The sequence below is a fragment of the Callithrix jacchus genome, chromosome 5, assembly GCF_049354715.1.
Source record: "Callithrix jacchus isolate 240 chromosome 5, calJac240_pri, whole genome shotgun sequence".
Taxonomy (NCBI): domain Eukaryota; kingdom Metazoa; phylum Chordata; class Mammalia; order Primates; family Cebidae; genus Callithrix; species Callithrix jacchus.
This window is the reverse complement of record NC_133506.1, coordinates 2398741-2421956: the sequence shown is the minus strand read 5'-3', so window position 1 is coordinate 2421956 and position 23216 is coordinate 2398741. Positions and strand designations below refer to the sequence as shown.

General features: G+C 49.0%; 2 protein-coding genes across 7 annotated transcripts in view; one reads left to right on the top strand and one right to left on the bottom strand.

Moving 5' to 3' along the window:
- Positions 1-3523: 3523 nt before the first annotated feature.
- On the top strand, positions 3524-18565 carry TLDC2 (TBC/LysM-associated domain containing 2). 2 transcript variants are annotated; one of them, XM_035297985.3, is made up of 7 exons: positions 3524-3600; positions 6205-6286; positions 8291-8449; positions 9403-9555; positions 10914-11009; positions 16914-16987; positions 18286-18565. In XM_035297985.3, exons 2-7 carry the CDS (start codon positions 6254-6256, stop codon positions 18419-18421), a joined length of 651 nt encoding a protein of 216 aa, XP_035153876.1. In that variant the 5' UTR covers positions 3524-3600; positions 6205-6253; the 3' UTR covers positions 18422-18565. The 2 variants fall into 2 exon arrangements, with proteins under 2 accessions (XP_035153876.1, XP_054112832.1); XM_054256857.2 differs by lacking the exons at positions 3524-3600; positions 10914-11009 and having other exon boundaries at positions 6193-6286.
- The window catches only part of SAMHD1 (SAM and HD domain containing deoxynucleoside triphosphate triphosphohydrolase 1), a 72167-nt gene continuing 59638 nt past the window's right edge, over positions 10688-23216 (bottom strand). For 2 of the 5 annotated variants that reach the window (XM_008995428.5, XM_008995429.5), the window contains one exon: positions 19447-22006. In XM_008995428.5, the coding sequence (XP_008993676.3) occupies positions 21872-22006 (135 nt within the window). In that variant the 3' untranslated portion in view covers positions 19447-21871. Of the gene's footprint in view, positions 11870-12702; positions 12796-15088; positions 15229-18805; positions 19015-19446; positions 22007-23216 lie in introns of those variants that run through there. The other 3 variants (XR_013535012.1, XM_078371014.1, XM_078371013.1) reach the window with 3 other exon arrangements.

Sequence of the window (23216 nt, the reverse complement as noted above, 5' to 3'; positions counted from 1 at the left end):
TGGCTCGCACCTGTAAACCTAGCACTTTGGGAGGCTCAGGTGGGAGGATCACCAGGTCAAGAGATCGAGACCATCTTGACCCATATGGTGAAACCCCATGTCTACTTAAAGAAAAACACACACACACATTTATAAGCTCTTTGCAAACAATACTTTTCATACTTAGAAATAATCCACTGGATGGATGATGTTCCATGAATCACCTCACCTTTCCCCCTTTTACTGGACACTTAAATTATTTCCTGGATGACTACTGCAGTTCTATAAGAGGCAGCATGAGATCTGGTCAAGAAGAACACGGAAGGCAAATTGCCAGTCGCAGTGGCAGCCTATAGTCCCAGCTACTTGAGAGGCTGAGGCAAGACAATGGTTTGAGCCCTGGAGTTCTGGGATAGAATGTGCTATGCTGATCTAGTGTCTGCACTAAATTCTGCATCGGCATAGTGACCTCCTGGAAGCAGGGACCACTAGGTTCCCCAAGAAGAAGTGAACTGGACCAGGTCAGAAATAGCAGATCAAAACTCCCACGCTGGACCGGGCAAAGTGGCTCACACCTGTAATCCCAGCACTTTGGGAGCCCAAGACAGGTGGATCACTTGAGGTCAGGAGTTCGAGACCAGCCTGGCCAACATGGCGAAATCCCATCACTACTAAAAAATGCAAAAATTAGCCAGGCATGGTGGCATATGCCCGTAGTCCCAGCTATTTGGAAGGCTGAGGCAGAAGAATCATTTGAACCCAGGAGGTGGAGGTTCCTATGAGCCAAGATTGGGCCACTGCACTGCAGCCTGGATGATAGAAGAAGACTCCATCTCAAAAAAAAAAAAAAAAAAAATTGAAAATAGGCTGGGTGCAACGGCTCACACCTGTAATGTCAACACTGGAGGCTGAGGTGGGATGCTCACTTCAGACTGGGTGTTTAAGACCAGCCTTGGCAATATAGTGAGACCCCCCCCCCATCTCTACACAAAAAATAAAGGAAATTAGCAGGGCATGATGGCACATGCCTATAGTTCTAGCTACTCGGGAGGCTGAGGCAGGGGGATTGTTAGAGCCCGGGAGACCGGCTGCATTGAACTATGATCATGTTACTGCACTCTAGCCTGAGTAACACAGCAAGACCCTGTCTTGAAAATAAAGTTAGATTAAAAAATAAATACATAAAGATATAAAAAGAAGGTAAATTCCAAGGCAGAGTCCAGACATCTGTCAGGCATTCTGGTATCTGGAATGCCATCATAAAAGTTCTTTTTTTTTTTTTTTTTGAGATGGAGTCTGGCTTTGTCGCCCAGGCTGGAGTGATCTCACTACAACCTCTGCCTCCAGGGTTCAAGTGATTCTCCTGCCTCAGCCTCCCAAATAGCTGGGACTACAGGCATGCACCACCATACCTGGTTAAATTTTTTATTTTTAGTAGAGATGGGGTTTCACCATGTTGGCCAGGCTGGTCTTGAGCTGACCTCAAGCAATCCACCTGCCTCAGCCTCCCAAAGTACTAAGATTACAGGTGTGAGCCACTGCGCCTAGCCATTTATTTTTTTATTTTTTTTAATTTTTGAGATGGAGTCTCACTCTGTTGCCAGGCTGGAATGCAGGTGGCATGATCTTGGCTCACTGCAGCCTCCACCTCCCAGGTTCAAGTGATTTTCCTGCCTCAGCCTCCCGAGTAGCTGGGACAACAGGTATGCACCACCACACCCAGCTAATTTTTTCTACTTTTAGTAGAGATGGGGTTTCACCATGTTAGCCAGGATGGTTTTGATCTCCTGACCTCGTAATCCTCCCACCTCAGCCTCCCAAAGTGCTGGGATTACAGAAGCGAGCCACCGTGCCCAGTCTTTTCTTGTTTTGTTTTTTGAGACAGAGTCTTGCTCTGTTGCCCAGTCTGGAGCGATCTCGGCTCACTGCAACCTCCGCCTCCCAAGTTTAAGTGATTCTCCTGCCTCAGCCTTCCAAGTAGCTGGGATTACAGGCACCCACCACCATGCCCGGCTAATTTTTATATTTTTAGTAGAGGTGGGGTTTCACCATGTTGGCTAAGCTGGTCTTGAACTCCTGACCTCAGATGATCTGCCCATGTTGGCCAGATCACACGTTGGGTTTTCCTGGATGTGAGGACAAAGAATGGGACAGCAAGGCCAACCCCATTGGCTTCTCAAAGTGCTCAGTGGTTCAGGTATTGAGCTTGGAGGAGGGGAGGCAAGAAGTGCTAGGCATGTGATCCCCAAGCCGTTTACAGCTTAAACACACATTGCAACAGCCATGTTTGTGGTGGTAACAGGGCCCTTTGCTCATTTGTTTTCCCCATAATACACGTCCTTTTGGCATCCCACATCTCCCGGAGGGAAAATTGCCCCAGGACACCCGGCCATGAGCAGGGTGTCTGGGGACCCAGGTCCTCTCCGCCAAGACCAGCAGAACAGGGTCTCTTTCAGCTGTGGGAAGATGGCACAAGCCACCTGTGAAACGGTGGGCTCACCTACCTAACAGAGGCTGGTGACCACCCAGTGGGCACATTCTCCAGGGGATTCCTGCCTCAGGGTCAGGCTGCTGAAGCCCCTTCCAGCTTTGAGTTCTGTGAGTCAACAACAGAGCAGTCATCAAGATCTTACTGTGAGCTGGGAACAGAGAAGTGGCCCCCTCTTCAAAGGAGCGTCTACGGCATGCTAAACAAGGCTTCCTGTGTGTGACCTCACCTAATGTCACCTCATTCCAGTGAGAAATGTCCTCATCTCATCTGAGAGGAAACCAGCAGGTGCCAAGCCTGCTGGGCCTGGAGCAGAGGGTGACTGACAGAGAACCCCACAACCTCATCCTTTCCTGTAGTGTTTGTATAGCACAGATTTTATTTTCTTCTATTTTTGAGACAGGGTCTCACTCTGTCACCTAGACTGGAGTGCAGTGATGTGATATTGGCTCTTTGCAGCCTCAACTTTCCCAGGCTCAGGGGATCCTCCCATCTCAGCCTCCTGAGTAGCTGGGCTTACAGGCATGTGCCACCACACCCGACTAATTTTTATATATTTTTTTTTTGGTAGAGCTGGGGTTTCACCATGTTGCCCAGGCTGGTCTCAAACCCCTGGGCTCAAGCGATCCTCCCTCCTGGGCCTCCCCAAATCCTAACATTATAGGTGTGAGCCACCTCAGGTTTGGTGATTTTATTGCAGATTTTAACCTTAAGGGTTATAAGGAAACTTTTCTGAATGGCAGTTTCCATATCTATAGTCCAAGGGTTATAAGGTCTTCAGAGGTGGCCATCAAGCACCAGGTTCTGCCATCTGGCAGCTGCGGTGAGAGGCTTCAGGAGAGTCAAAGTACCTGGTATCCTCACCTCTTTGGGCTGTTGGGGGCAGAGCTGGGGCCAGAGGGATGACAAGGTCTTGTTTGTGTATGTTTGTGGCATTTGAGTTTCTGATGTGTCATAATCACTGCCAGGCCTTCTCAGCTGGAACCAGAGTGGGCACAGGGCCAGGCTTGCTGTCCTCTGGGCAGATATAAGAGCTAGGGAGGAAAGCCTGGAGCCAAGACCGGGGCGGAAGGGCCAGTCACCTGCCCAGGGACCAGGGATCAAAGCCACAGCTGCCGCAGACAGACCACCAGGTGAGCAGGGTCAGTACCAGGTGTAGCCCTCTCTCTGGGGATCAGGAGATACACTAAGGGCACAGTGAGTACATCCTTCATGGCTCCCTCCTTTCCTTTCTCCCTCTGAGCTCCCTGCAATTGACCAAGTGACTGCCTGTCCCAGAGACAACCAGGTGGAGGCTGAGGGGCCACTTGTCAGGGATTCCAGCCCTTGACTCTCAAAGACTCAGTGTGGGGGGATTGTAGTAAGTACTGCCACTCACCCAGCACCCACAAACAACACAAGGTACTGTGGGGTTATCTCACCAAACTGAGGTCAGGAGGTTGGATGCCTGGCTTAGCACTCTAGCTCTCTAGGCATTATCTTCATTTACTCTTATAGCAGCCCTGATGTAGATGTAGATATTAATATTTACAAGTGAAGTGACTGAAGAACAGAGATGTTAAGTAATTTGCCCAAAGCCACACAGCTAGGTCAGTGCCAAGACCAGGATACAAACTCCCTGACTCCAGAGCTTTTCCTCTTAACCACCGTACTACAGGGTCATGTGACTGATGAGACTCTTCCCTCTTCTGAATGGCAGTTTCCTTATCTATAATCTGAGGATTATAAGGTTTGATGACCAGAAAGATATGACCTTGAGCTTCCCTAAAAGTCCTTGGACATGGGTCAACTTTAAGCACCTGGAAAACCTGGTTGGAAACACTTAACCTGGTGTATGGCCTTTGACCCAGCATTCAACTTTTGAAAGTTATCATAAAGGATACAATCAGAGTTATAAACAACGTTCATTGCCGTTTTGCTAATAGAGAAAATTAGAAGTAAACAAAATGTCCAACAGCAGGGGGAATAAATTACCAACGTCCTGAGATGAGATAATATGCGGCCACTGGAGTAATCACGCACCAAGGGTGTAGGATGCCTTGGAGAATTCTCGATTGTCATTAGTAAAAAACTGCGTGGTCAGCCAGGCACCATGACTCTCGCCTGTAATCCCAGTACTTTGGGAGGCCAAGAAGGGCGGATTATCTGAGGTCAGGACTTCGAGACCAGCCTGACCAACGTGGTAAAACCCTGTCTCTACTAAAAATACAAAAATTAGCCAGGCGTGTTGGGGCGCACCTCTAATCCCAGCTATTTGGGAAGCTGAGACAGGAGAATCTCTTAAACCCAGGAGGCAGAAGTTGCAGTGAGCCAAGATTACGCTACTGCACTCCAGCCTGGGTGACAGCAAGATTCTGTCTCAAAAAACAAAAAAACAAAAAGCTGCGTGGTCAGTATGGTATGAACATATAGTGTGACCCCCTTTACAAACGTGTATTCATGTGTCTACGTGAAATAAATATAAGACTGGGAAATACACTTTGGGGGGATGAGAATGCATATGTGAGCGATGGAATTGTGAATGTTTTTATATTCTTATTCTTTACCAGTTTCTCAAATTTTCTACAATATCTAAGTATCACTTATTTACTTATTTTTTTATTTTTTTGAGACAGGGTCTCATTCTTTTGCCCAGACTGGAGTGCAGTGGTGCGATCTTGATTCACCACAACCTCTGCCTCCCAGGCTCAAGTGATTCTCCTGCCTCAGCCTCCTCAGTAGCTGGGATTACAGGTGCACACCACTACTGCCTGGCTAATTTTTGTATTTTTAGTAGAGATGAGTTTCACCATGTTGGCCAGGCTGGTCTCAAACTCCTGATCTCAGGTGATCCAACCACCTGGGCCTCCCAAAGTGCTGGGATAACAGGTGTGAACCACTGCGCCCAGCCAAATATCACTTTTTAATTAGGAAAAAAAGCTTTTAAAATAATCTTTTCTTTTGTTTTTTTGAGACAGGGTCTCACTCTGTTGCCCAGGCTGGAGTGCAGTGGTGAGATCTCGGCTCACTGCAATCGCCTCCTCTCAGGCTCAGGTGATCCTCCTATGTCAGTCTCCCAAGTAGCTGGACTAGAGGTGCATGACACCATGACCAGCTAATTTTTGTATTTTTTGTAGAGACAGGGTTTCACCATATTGCCCAGGCTGGTCTCAAATTCCTGGACTTGAGTGATCTGCCTGCCTCGGCCTCCCAAAGTGCTGGGATTACCAGCGTGAGCCACGCACCTAGCCATATCTGTTCTTTTGCTCTAGGCATGCCCCCTTCTAGCTTCTATTCTAATGCACTCATCAGTTTGGAGAGGGAAGTGAATTGCAGACTGTCAGTCCTTCGAAAGCTTTGAGATTATCTGGTTCAACATGTTACATGTTATGCATGGGGAAACTGAGGCTCGGGGTACAAATGGGCTTATCCAAGGTAATACGGGGAACTAGAGGCTCCAGCCTGGGACTTAGGCATCTGCCCTGTGGGCCACAGCCCCCAGGCCAGGCTGCCAGAAGGGCAAGGAGGTGGAAGGGAATTGCAACTAGAATTTATGGTGTTATGATTAACACGTTAGACGCTAACTGCAAATGAAGCCTTGAATGCCAAGTTGCTCATAGACCCACCCAGCAGCTTGGCCTGGGAGTGACAGATGAGAGGGAGCAAAGGGCAGCTGGGTGGGCCTGGAGCTAGCTGGGTGTGCCCCAGGCCTCTCCTCATCTGTAGGCCTCACCTATCAAGGCTTTCTTTCTGGGCAGGGCTGAGGATTCACTCACTGCCCACGGCCAGCCGGGCAGGGACAGGAGAATGAGAGGTCTCCGCTGGCGGTACACTCGGCTGGTAAGGGCTCCAACTCCGGCTGTGGTGCAAGTTGGGAGGTGGAAGGAGGTGAGGCCTCCAGCAGGGTGGGGCCTGGGCTAGGGTTGGATGCAGGCAGTGACTTGTTCCCCTTTCAAGTCTTCCCTGGCAGGCCTGGGGTTTGGAGCAAGGACTGACTCAGGAACCTGGGATCTTAAACCCCGTGCTCCAAGGTCCTGAGGCCTTGAAGGGGGACAGACTGATGTTTCTGTCCCTTCCTCCCTGGAGTGGGTGCTGGATGGAGTGCTGTCCAGAGCCACACACAGCTAGACCCTGCCTCAGGCCTGAGCCTGGAGAACAGAGGAGGGCAGGAGGGGGGCTCCTGTCCGTCACTCAGTCCCTAAGAGGTCTCTTCCTCCTGTGAAAGGCCTGCAAGGTCATTGTGTGGAGGCACACACGCGTGCATGCACACACACATGCAAACACACATACACATACACATGCAAACACACACACATATAACACATACTCAAACACATACACAAACACTCAAATACACACACTTGAAAACACATGCATACTCAAATGCACTCAAACACATACACACTTTCAAACACACACACATTTCAAACACACTCTGGTACAGAGTGGAAGCTCAAGTGAATGAATGAATGAATGAGTGAATGACTAATGATGTCCCTGCTGGACACGTATTTACACTATCCCAACTGACACAAACACACTGATATGTAAACAGACATATTTACACTCAATACCTTCTCACATCGATTTGCCTACACAACTGTATTCCAAGCCAACACACAATTCACGTGAGCAAACACATTTTACATGAACCTACATATATGATCTCACATATGACTGTACCTGCCATTTCACCGGCTTAACGGGGAAGCCTTCAGGCTTCATTTTCTTCCTTTGTAAAATGCCGATAAGAAGAAATACACAGAAGTCCAGGCATGGTGGCTCACACCTGTAATCCCATCACATTGGGAGGCTGAGGTTGGTGGATCACCTGAGGTCAGGAGTTCCAGACCAGCCTGGCCAACATGGGTAAAACCTGTCTACTAAAAATATAAAAATTAGCCGGGCATGGTGGTGGGAGCCTGTAATCTCAGCTACTGGGGAAGCTGACACAAGAAAATCGCTTGAACCTGGGAGCTGGAGGTCACGGTGAGCCTAGACTGCACCACTGCACTCCAGCCTGGGTGACAGAGCAAGACCCTGTCTCAAAAATACATAGAGATCGGCCAGGCGTGGTGGCTCAAGCCTGTAATCCCAGCACTTTGGGAGGCTGAGGCGGGTGGATCACGAGGTCAAGAGATTTAAACCATCCTGGTCAACATGGTGAAATCCCATCTCTACTCAAAATACAAAAAATTAGCTGGGCATGGTGGTGCGTGCCTGTAATCCAAGCTACTCAGGAGGCTGAGGCAGGAGAATTGCCTGAACCCAGGAGGCGGAAGTTGCAGTGAGCCGAGATCTCACCATTGCACTCCAGCCTGGGTAACAAGAGCGAAACTCCGTCTCAAAAGAAAAAAAAAAAATACGCAGAGATCACAGACAGTGCACACTGAACACAGGCCTGGGCATGGGTGGTTTTTTGTTGTTGTCATTATTTAATGTACAAACACACACAATTGAAGCTCCCAGGGCTGGGCCACCACCTGCTTTCTCTTCTGCTCCCAAGCTTAGAACTTGATCCCTGTCACCCTCCCAGGATCCAGAGCAAACAGGCCAACGAACCACAGGGCCCACGGCCCCATCCAAGCCTCATGGTGTGCTGGCAGAAGCCATGGGGACTCTGCTCCTGGCTTTGGCCCACAGGGGCCAGGGAGGAAGCAGGCCAGCAGCAGGGTGGCATCCTGTCTGCTGTGGAAACCCCCACCTACCCTGGGCTGGGCCAGGGGTTACCAGGGCCAGGGCAGGGAGCAATGTGGTGGCCTGTGGAGGCTCTCGGGCTCAGGAGATGGTGGAAGCTGTGACCTCCTGTCCCTGGACCTATGAGGTCTCTTTGTGTTTTCACAGCCCAGCCAGGCGGAGGACACCCTGTCTGGGGAGGAGGGTAAGGAAGAGGAAGAGGAGGAGGAGGAGGCAGCTCCAGCCTCAGCTGCTGCTCCTGAGGATCCCACGGTGCCCCAGCTGACAGAAGCCAGCCAGGTTCTGAGTGCCTCAGAGATTAGGCAGGTCTGGGCATTGCCCACAGCACAAGAATTTCAGCCCTAAACCTAAAGGTCTCACCCTCCTGCCCTATACCAGCTATGCCCAGGGACACCTAGAGTCATTCTTGCTCTGCTCCCACCTTTCATTACCTCCAGCAAATTGCTTCTTCCCTCTGGGCTTTGCTTTCCTTTTGTGTAAAATCATCCAGTGTTGCTAGCACCTCCCTCTTCACTGGGCCAGGAGGTTAAGCAGGTAAAGAAAGAGGTTAGGCCAGGTGCGGTGGTCACGCTTGAATCCCAATGTTTTGGGAGGCCAAGGCAGGAGGATTACTTGAGGCCAGGAGTTGGAGACCAGCCTGGCCAACATGGCAAAATCCTGTCTACTAAAAATACAGAAATTATCCAGGTACAGTGGTGCGCACCTGGTCTCAGCTACTCAGGAGGCTGAGGCTCGAGACTCACTTGAACACAGGAGGTGGAGGTAGCAGTGAGCTGAGATCGTGTCATTACTCCAGCCTGGGTGACAGAGTGAGACTGTCTCAAAAGAAAAAAAAGAAAGAGACTAATTCCTACATAGAAGCAGCCCTTGGGAACTGAGGCCAAAGCTAGAGAGGGATGGGAGGAAGTGACGGAGGGTCAGGAGGAAGGGTTCAGCATCTTTCCTCTTCTCTGGCCTCTGTGGGGCAGAGTGACCAAGCAGAGTGTCCTGAGTTCGAATCCTGGCTCTGCCATTCACTACCCATGTGGGCTTTGGGCTAGTTGCTCCACCTCCCAGAGCCTCTGTTTCCTCATCTGTAACATGGGAATAACAACCCCTATCTCCAAGGACTATTGCTCATGGCCTGAAAGTCCCTGGAAACAGCTCTATCGCCTGTAAAGCACTGTGCTGGATGCATGATGGCTGTCCAAGCCCACCCCCAGGACATAGCAGGAGGGCTCAAGGAGAACTCCTTCACTCACCTCCAGCCCTGTCCCCAGCTCAGCTGTCACTTCCCACCAAGAGTCACCGGCCATCCCTGGAGTCTGGTCTTCTGCACGTCAAGGGACGGTTTCAGCCTGCAGAGCCTGTACCGGCGGATGGAGGGCTGCAGTGGGCCAGTGCTGCTCGCACTCAGGGACCAGGACGGGCAGGTGAGCTGGGCATGGGTGCCGCCCAAGGCTCTGGGTGTCTGTGGGCCTTGCCCCAGGGCAGCTCAGGGATGAGCAGGCAGAGTGACTGAGTCACCTGTAATGGACACTGATGATAGCAACGAGACCTGGCCACTCAGAGCCATTCCCCATTTATGTATTCAACACATCTACATGAGACAGCTTCTGCATGCCAGGTGACAGGTGGGATAGAGCAGAATCAACCCAGAAGTGGCCCCAGCTCTCTTGGAGCTAATGGTCTAACAGGGGGAAGGGTCAGACAGAAAGCAAATAATCATTAAACTGTAAAACTGCATCTTCATCCTCGGAAGCAGAAGAAACTATGGGGCTCACACCTGTAATCCCAGCACCCTGGGAGGCTGAGGCAGGAGGATTGCTTGAGTCCAGGAGTTCAAAACCAGCCTGGGCAACATAACCAGACGCTATCTCTACAAAACAACAACAAAATTAGGTGTGGTGGTGTGTGCCTAGAGTCCCAGCAACTGGGGCCGAGGGTCTTGCAGGGAGGCTGAGGCAGGAGGATCACTTGAGCCTGCAAGGTTGAGGCTACAGTGAGCCAGGATCACACCACTGCACTCCAGCATAGGGGACACAGTGAGACCCTATCAAAAAAAAAAAAAAAAAAAAAGAAAAGAAAAAAAGATATACACTGGCATTAAACTGATGTCAGAAGGAAACACATAAAAATATTGAGGCAGTTACCCTGGGGAAGGAGGGGGATTGGGAGATAGCTTTACTTCTTTTCTTTTGCTTGTCTATAACTTCCACTTTTTGTATGATTACTTGTATAGAGTAAGTATATATATATATATATATATAAACAGAGTCTCACTTTGCCTTCCAGACTGGAGTGTAATGGCACAATCTTGGCTCACTGCAACCTCCACCTCCCAGGTTCAAGTGATTCTCCTGCCTCAGCCTCCTAAGCAGCTGGGATTACAGGCACCTGCCACCACACCTGGCTAACTTTTGTATGCTTAGTAGAGAGATGGGGTTTGGCTATGTTGGCCAGGTTGGTCTCCAACTCCTGACCTCAGCCTCCCAAAGTGCTGGGATTACAGGTGTGAGCCACCGCACTCAGCCTAGAATAAGTGTATTTGAGAAAAAGGAGGGCTCTGACTGCCCAGAGGAGGAGCCACCAGGAGCTCTTCCTTGGGGAGCGTTAAGGGAAGGATGCATAAGGATTCCTGTTCATGGGTGTGCAGCCCCCATGCCCCAGCTCTGCCCCAGCTTCCCAGGTGCCCTCTAGGATGAGCCCATGTTACTAAATCTGGAGAATGGGGGTTGCCAGAGGACCCCCAGCTCCCTCACAGCTGCAGACTGCAACTTCTGCTTTCCAGATATTTGGAGCCTTCTCCTCCTCGGCTCTCCGACTCAGCAAAGGCTTCTATGGCACCGGCGAGACATTCCTCTTCTCCTTCTCTCCACAGCTGAAGGTGATGTTCCAACCTTCCATGGGGGGAGTGGGATGTGTGGCAAGACAGAGCTCCTGGGGTCCCAGTGGCCCCCCAGCTCCATCCTTCATGATGGGCTGCCTGGTGTGCCACCATCTTTCCACAGGGGGAATGAGCAGGGCAGGGGTGGGCAGAGCATCCCCCTTGACCTGCCCATCCTGCATTTAAAACATGCTTGGTGGGTCTCTGGGTACTGCTGACTGGCTGAGAGGAGGGAGGACAGTGCTTGCCAGGCACAGGCTGGGAAGACAAGATGGTCCAAGGTAGACCTGAGGGCATGGTGGCAGGATGACGAAGGAGGACTCAGCCAGAGGCTTCTTAGGAAGTATGGAGGCTGAGCACCGTGGTTCAGGCCTGCGTTGGAGGCCAACGCAAATGGGTCGTTTGAGGCCAGGATTTCAAGATCAACCTCGGCAACATAAGGAGACCCCACCTCTACAAGAAACACAAAAATTAGCTGGACATGGTGGAGCACACCTATGGTCCCAGCTACTCGAGAGGCTGTGGGGGGAGGATCTTTTAAAAACTCGGGAGGTTGAGGCTGTGGTGAGCTGTGATCGCACCACTACACTCCAGACTGGGTGACAGAGCAAGACCCTGTCTCCAAAAAAAAAAAAAGGAATAAATATGGGGTGAGGTCACTGCTAGAGGAGGGCGAAGAAGGGAATATCACAGTCATCACAGGTGTGGGAAGGGAGGGAAGCAGGGAAACCTGCTGGAAAGCTCGAGTCAGAGCAGCAGAAGCGCTGCTGGGCTGTGCGAGTGGCATCTGGTGTTGCGAGGTCAGGGCGCTGCTGTTTCGGTGCCTGCTTCTTTGGCAGCATTGGCTGCTCGGCGCAGTCCTGCAGAGTGGGGGCAGCAGAGAGTGGACTGCAGAGAGTGGGCCGCCAGGGTTGGGATTTTGCCAAATGGGTTTAACAGTGGAGGGAACCAAGAAAGTTGAACGTAATGAAAATACAATATGGACCATAGAACTCAGACTGGACACGGAGGGGAGGGAGGCCAGGGCGCTGAGGGGCACCCAGGCAAAGGTGGACTCAGGGCGAGAGTTCTCCTTGACGTCAAAGACTTGGGGCAGCAACAGCAGCTGAACAATGTGTTGGAAGACAGGAGAGAAGGACATTTGAAATAGGCTGTGGAGGAGCCACCTGCCATCCCTGGTGAGGACAAATTCTCAGATGTGACCACAAAAGACAGTGGTGGAAACCCACTCTGGGGGAGGCCCTGGATGGATTCACATGGATGGTGAAGTTTACCAGGGCGCTGGGAAGGGTCGGGGGTGGTGAGTCAGAGCTCAAGTTTCTAATTAATGATGAGCGGAAGAGTGACTGGTACAGTCAGGTGGCACAAGCTGCCAAGGAGCTGGGTGAGAATCACAATCCCAAACGCCTTCCATCCAAAGACTTCTTGCCTCTGGGCTATTCATCAACTGAAGCTATTGAGCAGTACCTGCTGGGCACAGAGCATACTATTTTTACTACTAATAAAAATGGCCAGGCCAAGCACTGTGGCTCATGCCTATAATCCCAGCACTTAGGGAGGCAGAGGCAGGAGAATCTCTTGAGCCCAGGAGTTCAAGACCAGCCTGGGCAACAGAGTGAGGTGCCATTCTCTACAAATAGGAAAAAAACAAAAACAAAACCAAAGATGGCCAGGTGCGGTGGCTGGCTCATACCTGTAATCCCAGCATTTTGCGGGGCTGAGGTGGGATGATTGCTGGAGCTCAGGAGTTCAAGACCAGCCTGGGCAACAGAGTGAGATGCTGTCTCTAAAAAAAAAAAAAAAATTTTTTTTTTAATTGTTCAGTGGATGAACTCGTTTCAGGTGTTTTGCTATTAGAGAGTTGTCCAACGCACAGACCAAGATTCATTCAGACACGTCCAATCACACAATCACCTGGTCTCATGAGAGGGAGTTCACAAGGAGCTATGCACTACCTTGCTAACAGCAAAATATACTGTATCTATTGCATTGCTGCCATCAGTCACAGGGGCTCCATCAATTTTCCCAGGATCCAGGAAAGGGTCAGTGATGCATGGTGAGCCAGTGCTGGTACTACTTATCACCACTTGCCTTCCTAAGCTTAAATCCTAGAATAATTCTAATGGTCTAAAATTTTCTTTCCACTGCACTGACAGCTTCTAGTCAGGAGTTTGAGACCTGTCTGGCCAACATGGTAAAACCCCATCTCTACTAAAAATACAAAAATTAGCTGGGCATGGAAGTATGTGCCTATAATCCCAGCTACTCAGGAGGTTGAGGCATGAGAATCGCTTGAATCTGGGAGGCGGAGGTTGCAGTGAGCTGAAATCACACTACTGCACTCCTCTGGGCAACAGAGTACGATTCCTTCTTGAACAAAAAAAAAAAAAAAAGAAAGAAAAAGGGAAGCTAGAATTCACAGCATATCGCTCCTTGGCTTCCTCTCTTACTTGGAGAAAAGCACAACTGTGTATAATGATCTACAAGTCCTACACCTTCTGGCCTCTATCTGATGTCATGTCTTGCTACTTTTCCTTTCTCCCGCTCTGCTCCAACCACACTGGCCTCTGAGCTGGTTCTCATGCCAGCCGGCTCCTGCCTCAGGGCCTTTGCAGATGCTATTCTGCCTAGAATGTCCCTCCACTGGATCTCTGCATGGTTCCATTCCCACCCCCTTCTCTGTTCTGATGTCACCATCCCAGTGAAGGCTTCCCTCGCTTTCTGATGTAAAATGGCAACACCCAGCCAGTCGTGGTGGCTCATCTCTATAATCCCAGCACTCTGGGAGCCCAAGGTGGGAGGATCACTTGAGGAGTTCAAGATCAGCCCTCACAACATAGTAACATCTCATCTTTAGAAAAAGCAAACAATAGCTGGGTATGGTGGCACACACCTGCAGTCCCAGCTACTCCTGAGGCTAAGACAGGAAGATCACTTGAGCCCAGGAATTCTAGGCTGTAATGAGCTGTCATTGATCATGCCACTGCATTCCAACCTGGATGACAGAACAAGACCCTGTCTTGCCGGGCATGGTGGCTCAAGCTTGTAATCCCAGCACTTTGGGAGGCCAAGGCGGGTGGATCACGAAGTCAAGAGATTGAGACCATGCTGGTCAACATGGTGAAACCCTGTCTCTACTAAAAATACAAAAAGTTAGCTGGGCATGGTGGCGCATGCCTGTAATCCCAGCTACTCAGGAGGCTGAGGCAGGAGAATTGCCTGAACCCAGGAGGCGGAGGTTGTGGTGAGCCGAGATTGCGCCATTGCACTCCAGCCTGGGTAACAAGAGCGAAACTCTGTCTCAAAAAAAAAAAAACAAACCCTGTCTCTAAAAAATAAATAAATAAAATGACAATACGTACCCCTAGGAAGCCCTTAGTGTCCTTCTCCCCCTAGCATTTGCCATCATCTAACAGATAACTTTTTTTTTTTTGAGACAGAGTTTTGCTTTTGTGGCCCAGGCTGGAGTGCAGTGGCGTGATCTCAGCTCACTGCAACCTCCGCCTTCCAGGTTCAAGCTATTCTCCTGCCTCAGCCTCCTGAGTAGCTGGGATTACAGGTGCCTGCCACTACACCCAGCTCATTTTTGTATTTTTAGTAGAGATGGGGTTTTATCATGTTGGTGAGGCTGATCTCAAACTCCTGACCTCAGGTAACCCACCCACCTCAGCCTCCCAAAGTGCTGAGGCATGAGCCACCACGCCCGGCCAGAGGACTTCTTTTACTTTGTTACTTGCCTTCTCCCACTAGAAAGTGAGTCCTTTGAAGCAGAGGTTTTTGTCTGTTGTGTTCACCATTCTACCCAGTGCCTAAAAAGAGTGCCTGGTGCAAAAATGTTTTAAAAAATTGTTGAATGAAGCCGGGCGTGGTGGCTCACACCTGTAATCCTAGCACTTTGGGAGGCTGAGGTGGGTGGATCACCTGAGGTCAGGAGTTCAAGACCAGCCTGGCCATCATGGTGAAACCCCATCTTTAAAAAAAAAATTGTTGAATGAAATGAATTAAGTTTTTCAGGGGAATCTGTCTTTCCAGCCTATTGTTATGGAAAGTCATCTTCTAAAAAATTGCTTAATTCTTACCTATCTTTGGTCTTCTGGCACTTGTATTCCCCATGAATTCCTGGTAGTCCCTTGATCACGATTCCAAGCGGCACCATGAACTTGGTCTTAATTTCTTCCACAGCAATGTTTACCTTACTCCTTCAGGTCAAGGTCATGTCCTTGAAGAAAGTAGAGGAGGACTTGAATGATTCTGTCTTCTTGTGGTCACTTGTTAATATGATCTCATCCCTCCTGAGCATAGGATGTATCTCTTATTAGTCTGTTTTTTGCTAAAACCCTTTGGTTGCTCACAGCATTTTGGGCCACTGATTAAGGCAGTAACATCCTATCCATTTGCAGCCATTTAAAACTAATTTGACTCTTCAATAATTTATGTATCCCACAAATACATATTTGTCAGGAATACAGCCAGAAATAAGACAGGCCACATGGAACGTACATCTTTAAAATAAATAAATAGAAGTAAAACAGGGTCTGGGAGGAAGGACTACTTCGGATAGGGTGGTCCAGGAAATTTCTCTGAGATGGCATTTGGGCTGAAGGATAAGAGGTGGGCCCTCTGAGGATCTGGGGGACGAACATTCTGGGCAGAGGGATCCTAGGGCAGGAATGGGCTTTGAGTGTTCCAGAGATGGAAAGGCTGGTGTAGCTAACGTGTAGTCAATAAGAGGGAGAAGGGGTCAGGGAGAAAATCCGCTTTTAAATTTTGACGCTTTTAAGTGTACTTTTAAGTTTTGAAGTTTTTTGTTGTTTTTTGGAGTTGGGGTCTCGCTCTGTCACCCAGTCTAGAGTGTGGTGGTGCAATCATAGCTCATCGAAGCTTACACTCCTGGCTGGGCTCAAGTGATTCTCCCACCATAGCCTCCCTAGAAGCTGTGACTATAGGTGCACAGTACCATGACCAGCTAGGTAAAAAAAATTTTTTTAGAGTTAGGGGAGGGGTCTTACTATGTTGCCCTGGTTGGTCTAGAACTCCTGACCTCAAGGAAACTCCTGGCTTCAAGGAGACTCCTGGCCTCAAGTGATCCTCCTACCTCAGCCTACTGAGTAGTTGGGATTACAGGTGCACACCATCACACCTGACTGGTTAAAAAAGTGCTTTTGTAGAGATGAATTCTATGTTGCCCAGGCTGGTCTCAAATCCTGGCCTCAAGTGATTCTCTGGCGTTGGCCTCCCAAAGTGCTAGGATTACGGGCATGAGCCACTGCGCCAGGCCCCGGGCTGCATTTCTGGCCATTGTTAAAGAGTTGAATTTTATCCCCATTGCAATAAGAGGGTTTAGGCAGAGGAGTGGTAATATCTAATTTGGATATTGAACAGATCACACAGACTGCAGTGTGGGTATGGCTGTGTAAGCATAGACAGTGGAGGCAGAGAGACCAGCTGGGAGGCTGTGATCCAGGCAGAGGACGGGGTAGAGATGGGGGCAGACAGGCATATGTCTAGAGCCGCAGGGCTTGTTAATGAGCTGGATGTGAGGCAGCACTAAGGCCAGGCAGGCTGGTGTAACCTGGGTGAGAGGCCATGATTAGTCAGTTAATTAATGGCAGTATCAGTCCCAACTCCTGGCTTTGGAAGCAGGAAGCCTCAGGGGTTGTTATCCTATTCTAGAACAAAGTGGCTTCTAGGCTGTAGGAATTCAAACTAGAGGGCATGTGGTGGTGACTCCAGGGGGACTGAGAAAAGAAATCCTAAGAGCCTTGAGCCTGGAGTCCCACCTACAGCGCGGTTGGGGACTGGATGCTGTTCCCGCCACAACACTGCCACCCAGTGGTTTGGGGTCAAACTGCAAGGGTGGGACTCACTCGGCCAGTAACCTGAGCCTTTTTTCCTGTCACCCAGGTGTTTAAGTGGACTGGAAGCAACTCTTTCTTTGTGAAGGGAGACTTGGATTCACTGATGATGGGCAGCGGCAGGTGAGTGTCTCAGTCCTCTCCAGTCTTGGGATGTCTGTATTATGGTTCCTTTCCCTCTGCTGAACTGCTGGGCTAGGCTGCCCTGGATGTAACGGGAAGGCTGGTGGGGAACTCTCAGGCCGTTCCTTTCATTGTCAGCCCCCTAGCCAACCCCGTCATGTAAACCAGTATTAGGAGAAAGGATGCATGAGCGCCCCCACTGAAGTGTTATAGCTGGTGACAGTTAGTCTGAACACATGCAACTTTGGGAATAGAATTCTACATGGTTGGATGAAGCTAGCATCAAAAGATGGGCGTGCCTTGTTTTTCCATCAGCCCAGGAATCGCAGGGGACATAACTCATTACAGGAGCCTGCCTCGGTAAGGACAAGGAGTGGAGAGAGTTAGGAAAAAAAGAGTTGATCTCATCCTGGTGTGACCTTCACATTCGGGGGCATGTGCCTTATCCTGAGGGCAGAGATGAAAGCATTGCTTGATTAGTACCAGGCAAATTCTTTGCTCTCCCAACTTCCTGAAAAGCTTCCATTGAGGGGCAGCTTGGCACAGAACTCATCAGCCACGGCTGATCTGCAGGAATACAATTCCTGCCTCCAGCTGCGGTTTTCTGTCAAATGAGGGGATTAAAATGGATGCTCTAAAGCATTTGGGCTCTCAGAGTTTGCACCCTGAGATGTACTAGCTTTGGTCAAAGAATTGCCATCTTAAAAATGCTCCAAATGTTCTCAAACTGGGCTGTGGTGATGGTTGTGCCACTGTACATACTTATTAAAATAATGAACTGTTTTAAAAATGCTTTTGGCCAGGTGCATTGGCTCACACCTGTAATCTTAGCACTTTGGGAGGTTGAGACAGGCAGATCACTTGAGGCTGGGGGTTTGAAACCAGGCTGGCCAACATAGCAAAACCCCACCTCTACTAAACATACAAAAATTAGTCAGGCATAGTGGTCAGTGGCCTGTAATTCCAGCTACTTGGGAGGCTGGGGTGGGAGAATTGCTTGAACCTGGGAGGCCAAGGTTGTGATGAGCGAAGATGGTGCCACTGCACTCCAGCCTGGGCAACAGAGCAAAATTCTATCTCAATAAATGAATAAATAAATAAAATAAAAAATGCTTTTAACCTCATGGGGAACAATGTGCTGAGTCCCCAATAATTTAGTATAAGTTGGCTTAAGGGGCAATGAGACAAGTGAACCTGGGCTGCTATCCCGGTATGGCCAAGAGCTGATGCTGGTGGCAGAGGCTGAGGGCTTCAGCACGCAGGAGCGAGCCGCACCAAGACTGCCCTCTTCTCTCCAGTGGCCAGTTTGGGCTGTGGTTGGATGGAGACTTGTTTCACGGCGGAAGCTACCCTTGTGCAACCTTCAACAATGAGGTGCTGGCCCGGCAGGAGCAGTTCCACATCCGGGAGCTGGAGGCCTGGCTTCTCAGCTGATGGCCCTGTGGCAACAGGTACTCAGCCCTGCTTATGAATGCCACTCAGGCCTCCCTGACACCCGTGCTCTCCGAAACACAGACGGTGAAGGGCCCTGGAGTGGGCTGTGGCTGCTGGCCAGCCTTCTTGTGGCCTGGGGACCCAATATACAGGTGGGGGCAGGCACTGCTCTTTTGCAGAGGTGACTCTGAAGGATTAAAAGATGCTTACACCCTACCCAAGCAGCACAGAGTTCCTCATGAACATCATCATTTTAGAAGTTCTACAACTAATTCATGTTTATAGTAGAAAAGCCAGAAGACATTTAAAAAAATTAAAACTGCCTAAAATTAAACCCTCCAGAAACTCTTAACATATTCATATATATCCTTCCAGTGTTCTATGAATATGTACATGAGTGTGTATATTTACAAAAGTGGGATTTTACTCTGTATGTGTGGAAGTGATTTTAACTTACAGAATGTTGTCAAACCTTGGACACCTGGGCTTGAGCACTGGAACTAAGAAAGGCTCTAGCAGCGTTGTTCTTCCTCTGGGCTGCTCTGGCACGTTGAGGCCCTTCTGCCTGCCACCAGTACCGGGTGCCTGTGACTCTGTGATTTAATTTCAGGATGAAAGTATGAAAGCAGCAAATGAATAAGATGCACATTTGGACAAAGAGGGCAGAACCTTTGTAGACAGGAACCTCAGGAAGGTTAAAAGGGAGGAAGGTGCATGTTTTCAGGCACAACTGGGTCTTGGAAATCTAAGAAAAATCCATTTCCTTTTCCATGCTAGTGTCTGCCTCCTGGCAAAGAAAAGATTTTTCACTATGCTGCTAGTCACCAGCGACTGAATGAGGAAAACCAAACACCACAGAACCTGTTAAATACCATCCCCTCCCACAGACCCAACAGTGCTGAGGTACTAAGACATGTCTGGACAGATTCCCATACAAAACACATTTCCTCAGCACAGAAGGGTCAAACTGGACACACCGTAGTATGAGAAAAAGTGGTGAAGGAACACACCTTTCAGGATGGAGATACATTCATGAAGCTTTATTGCAGCTGTTTCCCTTACCAATGGAAGGAGCCAGTGATTTTAACTTCAGTTCTGTTTACATTCCCAAGGTAACCACGTTCAGTAACTCTCTAGAGGCTAAGCTGTTAAAATTTCCATTTTTAAACAAATAGTGAAGATGTTTCTTTTTTTTTTTTTTTTTTTTGAGACAGAGTTTTGCTCTTGTCCCCAGGCTGGAGTGCAGTGGCCCAATCTCAGCTCACCGCAATCTCCGCCTCCCAGGTTCAAGCAATTCCTCTGCCTCAGCTTCCCGAGTAGCTGTGATTACAGGCGCCCGCCACCAAGCCTAGTTAATTTTTGTATTTTTAGTAGAGGCGGGGTTTCACCATGTTATCCAGGCTGGTCTCAAACTCCTGATCTCAGGTGATCCGCTTGCTTCTGCCTGCCAAAGTGCTGAGATTACAGGCATGAGCTACCTCCCTTGGCCAAGATGTTTCTTAAGAAAAATGTTACCTTGTAAATAGCATAGAGTTCTTATAATGAAACAGTTGCACAGAACATAAAGTGCAGCTGCCTTACATGTAACAAAAGATCCATACAAAATAGATTCAAGTTGTTTTGCAGATAGCACAATGATACAATAACAGGACTACAAAATCCCAGAGTAAACCACAATGATTTACAGGTAAGATACACAGAGATAAAATGATTTTAACAAAAAAAATATGACATTCTTAACCTTAGGTCTGAACACATGTCTGACCCCTGTAGAGGCACCCTGGCTAAAACCGGTATGACCTAGTGCCATGGTTGACCTCAGCTGTGCGTTGCTGAGCCCACGTGAACAAATCCTCCCCAATACAGCACCATGGTAGGCGTGAGAGGAGAAGGGTTTTAACTATTGTCTTATGAATTATAACCAACCCTTATTAACTACTGATGGATGGATGGGGGGTGGAGTGATCGTATAGGATGGCAGACATTCCAAGTACTCTTCACCCCAATGTGGACGGAACAGAATCTGGCTACGCAGTGGCCAGCGACATACTGCTGAGAAATCTGCTGCCCTGTGGCCTGAGTTCCCCTACTTGCTTGGGGGGCCCCTCACTCCCAGTCTGCCAGGGAGGCCTAGTCCAGGGAGCATCAGAGCAGAAGACATTCAGGGCTCATGGCTGCCATCCCCACTGGCTTGCATCTTCAGCACCCTCTGGCCACCACCAGCATTGGCTCTAACTGCAGACGTTCTTGGTGAACTGCTCTAGAATTGGGAATGAGGTGTGCCCTGGGTACACGGGCACTACCCTACCAAGGTGGTACCCACTCCACTGCTGGGAAAACCAAGTTACCTAGGGGATTCTGGAACCCACTGGGTGGTCACTGATTTCAGCACAGGCAGTGCAGTATTTGCTCTTTAACATACAAAATGCACTGAACCAGTAAAAACAAAGTCCCAGGTCTGAAGAGTTCTGAGGACGGTGCTTGTGATGGCCTCTGGCAAGCTCTCCAGGATACTCAGAGAGCAGGTCAGCAGAGGCCTTCTCCAGGCTGGGCAGTGGGAAGGCCCTCTGGACTGGAGGAGTGAGTATTCAGGAGACAAAGATACTGCTCAGGTCTGGAGCCTCCACTGAGCCTGGGTACAGCCTGGTTTGGGGAATCCCTCTGTCACTGGGGATAGGGATCTCCCAACAAGAGGCGCCTTCATGCTGCACTCATGAGGAGGCCAGAGCTCTCCGATCTTCCCCAAAACCTAATCAGGCCTCTCTAGCATGTCGGAGACCACTCCTGGCCATTGTCTCCTACCCTTTACCCCAACCTGGCAGCTTGTAGGGGGCTAGAAGGGTGACTTGAAGAGGACTATCCTCAAACTTGAGGTGACAGGGAACTCTTCAGAGGGGCAGGATTTGCTGTTTTGTTTTTAGCCATGTTTATCTATGACAATGTCAACTCCTAATTCCAATTTGTACCCTTGTCTCATTTCTATGTTAAAAACAAAAAAAACATCTATCATAAAAGTTCAGAGTAAACTGGGTGTGGCAGCATGTGCCTGTAGTCCCAGCTACTTGGGAGGCTGAGGCAAGAGAGTCACTTGAGCCCAGGGAAGTTCGAGTCCAGCCTGGGCAACAAAGCAAAACCTTGTCTCTTTAAAAAAAAAAAAAAAAAAAAAAGAGTTCAGAGTAGATAAGAGTTGTTATTCTTAGAAAATAGACTACCAAAGGAGAAAAGCTTTAATTAATATTAAAAATAGGCAAGGTAATGCTTTTCATATATAATAAGATTTGCCTAATACCATCTTATTTCTTTGATTAAAAATTACTTCTCTTCAGCATGTGTGTACATTCAAAATACAAAATTAAAGCATGAGTTGTCATAAAATTTTCAGAATACTATGACTGAAGCCCCTAAGTTAATTGTGTGGGGAGGGCATTTGTAAACAACCGCCTGCAGACATTACACCGGGTCATCCTTAAAAAGCCGGGCTCTGCTTTTGGATGCTTCTCGGAGGCGAGCTGGACTCTGGGCTGAAGCCCTGTAGTTCCATTCGTCTTTCTGAGGTGTTATGAGTGGGGCTACAACATCGCCATCCTATCAGGAAGAGAGAGAAAAACGGAACAGAGAAGAGCCAGTCTGTATCATCTTATTTCTGAGAGAGTCTCAGGTGCGCACATCCTTGTCTTGCATATAGATTGCTTCTAGGTATACTCACTCTAGGGAAACTCCAAATTACCTATGCCCTGTGCTTGGGACAAATTAGAAACATCACAGCCTTACTCAAGAGGAGCCTTCATGAAAACAGCCACTGGCCTCTGCAGGGATGACTGGAAGCAGCACACCCCTGCCCAGCTCTATGGCCTCCTTCACACACCTTCATGAAGCACAAACCCTGTCCTGTTTTCCCAGGAGAAAGGTGGGCTGCACTGAATCCCTGGCTTCTCTCACGCCTGGTCCCCTCTGCAATAAATGGCCCAGGTCTACAAGATGGCAAAGAAAGGGAGGAAGGACAGTATGTACATGCAGATTTTAAATTTTTCTCTGCATCAAAGCTCTAACATTGGCCCCATCAGCACAGGCTCCAGACAAAGGAGCTCCTCTACCCAAAATGAAGGGAAGACCTAAAGCGAGGTGATACAATGACCTGAAACCAGAGTGGTAAGAAGAGAGCCTCCTAACACCTGACTCTATGCTAAACTGTTCTGAACCTGTGGGTAGATCCTCTTTGGTTACAAGATAACACAGGATCTTAGGGAGCCTCTGTTGTACCAGGAATACAATGCTGGTAGGAGGATTCCTGTTCTTCATCTGCCTATTTTCTCTCAGACCCATTCTTCACTCCTCTCCCTACTCTGTTTCATAGGAGCTACTCCGGTAAATTACATTTTTCAGTTCCCATGCCTGTTGGTTTTCAGTTAGGTTTGGTCAATGGGATGCGCTGGTGGGAGACTGGAGGTGAGAGGAGGGCAGAGAAGTCAGGTTATTTCTCTCCCTACCTCCTCTGGCACGAGTGGCAGTGGCAGTGACTATTCTGTGGTTCCAGCTTCTGTAGATGCCCCAGCTCCTGGACTCCCACCTGCTCCCTTGGTCTCTCCTATCCTAGAGGTGGTAGCAGCCTCCTGCTGTTGAATCACTGTCCTCTGTACTCGTTTAGCTCTGCCAAAACTTTTGTATCTCATCCCCCACATTAAATTTCTTCTGCTGAACTACACTGTATTTGACTTGACAGAACCATTAAAGCAGTTTTTAAAATTTTTATTTATTTAATTTTAATCCTGCTCTGTCACCCAGGCTGTAGTGCAGT

Coding starts and splice junctions, on each gene's coding strand:
- TLDC2 (XM_035297985.3), top strand. CDS start 6,254: ATGAGAGGTCTCCGCTGGCGGTACACTCGGCTG. Junction 11,010..16,913: donor CCTTCTCTCCACAGCTGAAG/GTGATGTTCCAA, acceptor CCTGTCACCCAG/GTGTTTAAGTGGACTGGAAG. Junction 16,988..18,285: donor CTGATGATGGGCAGCGGCAG/GTGAGTGTCTCA, acceptor TCTTCTCTCCAG/TGGCCAGTTTGGGCTGTGGT.